Here is a 7,500-nt window from a genome sequence, read left to right as displayed (position 1 = left end):
CACACACCTCTGAGGTCTAACACCTCACACACACACACCTCTGAGGTCTAACACCTCACACACACACCTCTGAGGTCTAACACCTCACACACACACACACACCTCTGAGGTCTAACACCTCACACACACACCTCTGAGGTCTAACACCACACACACACACCTCTGAGGTCTAACACCTCACACACACACCTCTGAGGTCTAACACCACACACACACACCTCTGAGGTCTAACACCTCACACACACACACACACCTCTGAGATCTAACACCTCACACACACACACACCTCTGAGGTCTAACACCTCGCACACACTCACACACACACACCCCTGAGGTCTAACACCACACACACACACACCTCTGAGGTCTAACACCTCACACACACACACACACACACCTCTGAGGTCTAACACCTCACACACACTCACACACACACACCCCTGAGGTCTAACACCTCACTCACACAGACACACACACACACACACACACACACACCTCTGAGGTCTAACACCTCACACACACCTCTGAGGTCTAACATCTCACTCACACAGACACCCCTGAGGTCTAACACCTCTCACACACACACACACACACACACACACCTCTGAGGTCTAACATCTCACTCACACAGACACCCCTGAGGTCTAACACCTCTCACACACACACACACACACACACCTCTGAGGTCTAACACCTCACACACACTCACACACACCCCTGAGGTCTAACACCTCACACACACTCACACCTCTGAGGTCTAACACCTCACACACACTCACACACACCCCTGAGGTCTAACACCTCACTCACACAGACACCCCTGAGGTCTAACACCTCACACACACACACACCTCTGAGGTCTAACACCAGGCTGAGGTTTAGATGTGAGCAGATTCTCCCGTCCTCGCTGAGACTCCAGCGCTGGTTCACACGCCCATGTTCTTCCCATAATGCCACTCTGGCTCCGGCGCAGGCCTTGGCCCCGATCACACACACACAGCCGCGCAGCGCCTGCACACACACACACAACGACTGAATCACTGCGAACCGTCAGCGGAGAGTCTCTGAAGTTCAGCACTCCTGCTTCTGACACACAACATCACATGACAGTAAAACTCGGTTTCTGAAAACTATGACAAAATGAAATAAAGATATTCAGTCTTGTTCTCGATGAACTGCCAGTCTAACTGTGCTTGAACACTTCCCTGTTTTAATCTCTAGCGGACCCTCACTTTCTCTCTGAGTGTACCAGGAACACAATGGTAACACTTTACACTAAGTTTCATTAGTTAACAAGAACTAAGAATGAACAATAGTTCTACAGCATTTATTAATCTTAATTCATCTTAATTTCAACATTTAGTAATACATTATTAAAATCAAAGGTTGTATTTGTTAACATTAGTTACTGCACTGTGAACTAACATTAAAGGTTACATATTATGCCCCTTTTCACCAGATGTAATATAAATCTATGGAGTCCCAGAATGTGTCTGTGAAATTTCAGCTCAAAATACCAGATCATTTATTATTGCTTGTCAAATTTTTGGTGTGAAGAAAAACAAGCCGTTTTTGTGTGTGTCCCTTTAAAAGCAAATGAGCTGCAGCTCCGCCCCCATTCAGAAGAGGGCGGAGTCTTTACACAAGCTTCAGAGACTCCAGCAATAACAGAACAGGCCAATCTCACTCATCAAAGTGTTACCAATGCAATTTCAACCGAGGGGGAACAAACTATCCAACTAATATCCAAGGAGACGGTTAGTGAAGTTCAGCTCATACTTTGGTTTAGAATGTCAGAAGAATATTCTCTGAACACGTGTGTGTTGGACTGACAAAAGAATATTCTCTGAACACGTGTGTGTTGGACTGACTGAAGAATATTCTCTGAACACGTGTGTTGGACTGACCGTGTTCTTCAGGAGGCCGTCGGTGAAGATCCAGCGCTGTGTGTCCAGAGAGCGGTCAGCGGGACACAGGGAGAGTTTGGCTGGGAAAGAGCCGCCTTTGCTCTCGCTGGTCAGAACTGAATCCAGAGCTCGACTCCGCACATGAACCAACACTTTCGGCTGAGGAGATTTAAACCCAGACATGAAGACATTTACTTGCCTCAAAGCTTCAGTGCTTTAGACAACCGATTCACTGCCAAAATACAAGTCTAGCACACCGACTAAAGCAAACAGAAACACTAGAATCATGTGCAGACTAATAATAATGACACACACACTCCTTACAAATAATGTTGTTTAGGGCAAAAATCCTAATTGCCCATTATTTTCATTAATTCAAACAATTGATATTAAAGTACTTTAAAGGGTTAGTTCTCCCAAAAATTAAAAACCTGTCAGTAATTACTCTCCCTCATGTTGTTCCAACCCCACAAGACTCTCGTTCATCTTCGGAACACAAATTAAGATATTTTTGATGAGATCTGAGAGCTGTCTCGCTCCTCCATAGGCTTCTATTTAATTCTGCCGGCCCAGAAAAGTTAGTAAAAACATCCTTAAAATAGTCTAAGTGTCTACAGTGGCTCAACCTTCAGTTTATCAAGCGACTAGAATACTTTTTGTCCACAAAAAAATAAATAAATAACGACTTTATTCAACTCTTCATGTTCTTCTGTGTGGGCCTGAGTGAGTTCACGAGAGCAACACGACGCATGCGCGAGAACTGAGAAGATGACGCCGACGGGTCTCGATTTTTAAAATGGTTCTAAAGTGTGCATTTCCTGGATGTCCAAATCGTGAGAAACCAACGAGAAAACGTAAAAGTGCCTGACCAATGAATGGCTTACCTTTCACACTTTCCCATCCAATCGTGAGCGTCCTCTCCTCAGTCCTCGCGCATGCGTCTCGTGAACTCACTCAGAGAAACACACGGAGGAACATGAAGAGTTGAATAAAGTCGTTATTTTTGTACACAAAAAGTATTCTCGTCGCTTGATAAACTTAAGGTTGAGCCACTGTAGTCACTTGGACTATTTTAACAATGTCTTTACTAACTTTTCTGGACCGGCAGAATGAAATTACCTAGCAGTCTATGGAGGAGCGAGACAGCTCTCAGATCTCATCAAAAATATCTTATTTGTGTTCCGAAGATGAACGAGAGTCTTGGATTGGAACAACATGAGTGTGAGTAATTACTGATAGAATTTTCATTTTTGGGTGAACTAACCCTTTATATGGAACTATATCGTTCTAATATTGTATATAGTCCTATTGTTTGTCATTTACATCTTTGTTCTTATTTCACTTCATGTCATTATTTTCCTTTATATTATATTTATACCTTTACTATTAAAAATAAGGCTTTGGTCATATCGATCACACCTACTTTGGTCTAAATGATCCGTCACTCATTTTTCTTTTATGCTTTATTCCCTTATAGGGCTCTTTTTTTAAAATAAGGAAATTTATTTGGCTGTACTGCTCAGTAACTAAACTAGTCTTAAAGCCAGATGAACAAAAACCGTGACGCGATTATATGATGTTTTTGTCATATCGCCCACCATCACATCACATCATGTCAGTTCAGCCGAGCTCTGCGATCTCTGAAAAACTCCCGTTCTAATAATAAAATGTGTATACTGCTAAATCAATCAGTCATTTACATTGTGTTTACACTGTTAGTTATGATGAGAGCGTTTGTGAGCGGATTTCTTCTGCGCCATCGTAACCAATCACAGACATTAATGCAGTGGCCAATCACTGTTCACGGTGTAAATATGGTGCAAACCTAGCCTGGCTCCGCCCTCTTATGTACTTCCGCTCAATTTTCATTTTCCTTCAGTACTCCGTCTGGGTTTGCGGTGTATTCGCGGGTTTTCTCCGGCCAATTTCTACCGGTCCAATCAGCGAACAGAGGGAGTGGCTGAGAACGACAACGTTGATGTCGTGTGCTAGTCTGAGTTGTAGGGTTACTACATAACCAAACGTTAGCGATTGGTTTTAAACTTCAACAGAGTTCCCGCCTTCAAGGAAGTTAACGCTTGTCAATGGAGAGTGGCCAGACTCTGTACAAATGAAATGTACGAGAGTCTGGTAGGACCAGGCTAGTGTAAACCCAGATCCATACAGAACCTGTTGTAGGATTGAAAATGAACAAAGACATTTGCTTTCCTGTTTTCCACCCCCTCTTTCTACCACAAGGACCATTTGGAGTTCCCAAAGGCACAAAGGGGCTGATAGTGATCAAAGCCTGTAGGCAGAGATGTGTGTACTTCGGGGGTCTATGAATTGTCACACCTTTAGTACAGTGGGGGAAGTTGAAATTATCTGATTGGTCAGTTTGAGCATCTCACATTTGGGTTTTAGTCACATGGTCAGGGAAAGGATAAAAGAAGATTGTAACTGTGGCTCTGGCTCTTTTATGCTCAAGCTCTCTTCTTATTCTCTGGGTCCCTCTCTCTCTTTACCTCCTCTTTCCTCTTACTCTCTACACACTTCTCTCTCTCTCTCTGGTAACATTTTACATATATGCTGGGTAAGATCAATGGTATGAGTTATCATCATCTCATACATCTATTTTGTAACCATTTTAAGTGTAATCATAACCATATTTTGTCATTAAACCTTTTCAATTACAAATAATGTGCTAACTAGTTTTGATTTGGTATTGACTTTGAAGTGCTACAAATTGCAATACAATATTGTCACTCTCTATAGCAACACTCTCCCACAGATTAAGCTAATGTAACTGCGCTTATTTCCGTCGTTGGTATAAGTAGCAGTGGGTGGTAATAGACAAGAAATGTACAGTTTTTGCTAATAATGTTTCTTTAGTCATTCGGCAGTCTTGCAGACTGAACCCCTGCAGGAAATCCACCCTTACACTGTAATTGTAATTTTTCACGATTAGTTAATTGTGATTCTTTTTTGAACTGACCTGTTTGAGAGGCTTCAGCGACCCGATGGTCTCCCAGCCGCTCAGATCGCCCCACACCGGATATTCTCCAGGCTGCACGAGCATCTGGCGGCCCTTGAAACGAGCGTATTCATACGCGACCCACCTGTGAGATGACAGCGTGTTCGTCACCCTGACTGAGAGCATTATTAACAGGAACAGCGAGTAGTGAAGGAGCTCTTACAGGCCGCTGGTGACTCTCACAGACTGGCTGAAGAAGTGGCTCATGCTCTCCACGTCTGAGAAACACGTTTCTTCAAGGCCCTCGAAACCGCTGAGAGAAAACAGACTCACGGACGGCTCCGTGAAACTCTGAACACAGAAACACATACCAATGTCACAGGAGGCATGTTTATTTCTTGTGTCTACTGTAATATGGTGATGTTTGCTGTCATCGACTCACGTATGGAATGGGCTTTAAAGACTTGATGGCACTCGATAAACAGCCACAGGAAGTGAGGTCAGGGTAAAGCCCCTCCCCCAGGATATACTGGTTCCCAGAATATCCCTCCTCATCGAACAGCAGCCAGTTTCCTCGGATCACCCTGAAGGACGTGAAGCCTGTTACGCCACAGTCACTCTCAAACTCGTGGCTCTCTCCGCTGTACCGCATCTGGCTGTAGGCTCGTAGCTGCACTCAGAGAGAAACACGTTAGCGGCGCTCAGAGAGAAACACGTTAGCTGTGCTCAGAGAGAAACACGTTAGCGACACTCAGAGAGAAACACGTTAGCGGCGCTCGGCGCTCGGAGAGAAACACGTTAGCGGCGCTCAGAGAGAAACACGTTTGCTGCGCTCGGAGAGAAACACGTTAGCGGCGCTCGGAGAGAAACACGTTTGCTGCGCTCGGAGAGAAACACGTTTGCTGCGCTCGGAGAGAAACACGTTAGCTGCGCTCGGAGAGAAACACGTTAGCGGCGCTCAGAGAGAAAGACGTTAGCTGCGCTCAGAAAGAAACACGTTAGCGGCGCTCGGAGAGAAACACGTTAGCTGCGCACGGAGAGAAACACGTTAGCAGCTCTCAGAGAGAAACACGTTAGCTGCGCTCAGAGAGAAACACGTTAGCGGCGCTCAGAGAGAAACACGTTAGCGGCGCTCAGAGAGAAACACGTTAGCGGCGCTCAGAGAGAAAAACGTTAGCGGCGCGGCGCTCAGAGAGAAACACGTTAGCGGCGCGGCGCTCAGAGAGAAACACGTTAGCGGCGCTCAGAAACAAACACGTTAGCGGCGCTCTGAGAGAAACACGTTAGCGGCGCTCAGAGAGAAACACGTTAGCGGCTCTCGGAGAGAAACGCGTTAGCGGCGCTCGGAGAGAAACGCGTTAGCGGCGCTCGGAGAGAAACACGTTAGCTGCGCTCGGAGAGAAACACGTTAGCTGCTCTCGGAGAGAAACGCGTTAGCGGCGCTCGGAGAGAAACACGTTAGCGGCTCTCAGAGAGAAACACATTTGCTGCGCTCGGAGAAACACGTTAGCGGCGCTCCGAGTAAAACACGTTAGCTGCGCTCGGAGAGAAACACGTTTGCTGCGCTCAGAGAGAAACACGTTTGCTGCGCTCAGAGAGAAACACGTTTGCTGCTCTCGGAGAGAAACGCGTTAGCGGCGCTCAGAGAGAAAGACGTTAGCGGCGCTCCGAGTAAAACACGTTAGCTGCGCTCGGAGAGAAACACGTTTGCTGCGCTCAGAGAGAAACACGTTTGCTGCGCTCAGAGAGAAACACGTTTGCTGCTCTCGGAGAGAAACGCGTTAGCGGCGCTCGGAGAAACACATTAGCGGCGCTCGGAGAGAAACACGTTAAAAGGCGCTCCGAGTAAAACACGTTAGCTGCGCTCGGAGAGAAACACGTTAGCGGCGCTCCGAGTAAAACACGTTAGCTGCGCTCGGAGAGAAACACGTTTGCTGCTCTCAGAGAGAAACACGTTTGCTGCTCTCGGAGAGAAACGCGTTAGCGGCGCTCGGAGAAACACGTTAGCGGCGCTCGGAGTGAAACACGTTAGCTGAGCTCAGAGAGAAACACGTTAGCGGCGCTCAGAGAGAAACACGTTAGCGGCGCTCGGAGAGAAACACGTTAGCGGCGCTCGGAGAGAAACACGTCAGGGAGAAACACGTTAACGGCGCTCAGAGAAATACACGTTAGCGGCGCTCAGAGAGAAACACGTTAGCGGCTCTCAGAGAAACACGTTAGCGGCGCTCAGAGAGAAACACGTTTGCTGCTCTCGGAGAGAAACGCGTTAGCGGCGCTCGGAGAAACACGTTAACGGCGTTCAGAGTGAAACACGTTAGCTGCGCTCGGAGAGAAACACGTTAGCTGCTCTCGGAGAGAAACACGTTAGCTGCTCTCGGAGAGAAACACGTTAGCTGCTCTCGGAGAGAAACGCGTTAGCGGCGCTCGGAGAAACACGTTAACGGCGCTCGGAGAGAAACACGTTTGCTGCTCTCGGAGAGAAACGCGTTACCGGCACTCGGAGAAACACGTTAACGGCGCTCAGAGTGAAACGTTAGCTGCTCTCGGAGAGAAACAAGTTTGCTGCGCTCAGAGAGAAACACGTTAGCGGCGCTCAGAGACAAACACGTTAGCGGCTATCAGAGAAAGACGTTAGCGGCG

The 7,500-nt window shown here is 46.8% G+C and overlaps 1 protein-coding gene across 1 annotated transcript in view; it reads right to left on the bottom strand.

Moving 5' to 3' along the window:
- Positions 1-7,500, bottom strand: part of LOC311076093 (beta/gamma crystallin domain-containing protein 3) — a 40,341-nt gene that overhangs the window by 2,949 nt on the left and 29,892 nt on the right. The window contains exons 16-20 of the mRNA XM_084103978.1: positions 5,303-5,530; positions 5,084-5,211; positions 4,882-5,005; positions 1,908-2,066; positions 852-1,011 (exon numbers count right to left, since the gene is read on the bottom strand). Coding sequence (XP_083960104.1) covers positions 852-1,011; positions 1,908-2,066; positions 4,882-5,005; positions 5,084-5,211; positions 5,303-5,530 — 799 coding nt within the window. The remainder of the gene's footprint in view (positions 1-851; positions 1,012-1,907; positions 2,067-4,881; positions 5,006-5,083; positions 5,212-5,302; positions 5,531-7,500) is intronic.

This window comes from Abramis brama (genome assembly GCF_963993115.1).
Source record: "Abramis brama genome assembly, chromosome: 25".
In the NCBI taxonomy this organism is placed as follows: Eukaryota; Metazoa; Chordata; class Actinopteri; order Cypriniformes; family Leuciscidae; genus Abramis; species Abramis brama.
This window is presented reverse-complemented; position numbering and strand designations above follow the sequence as displayed.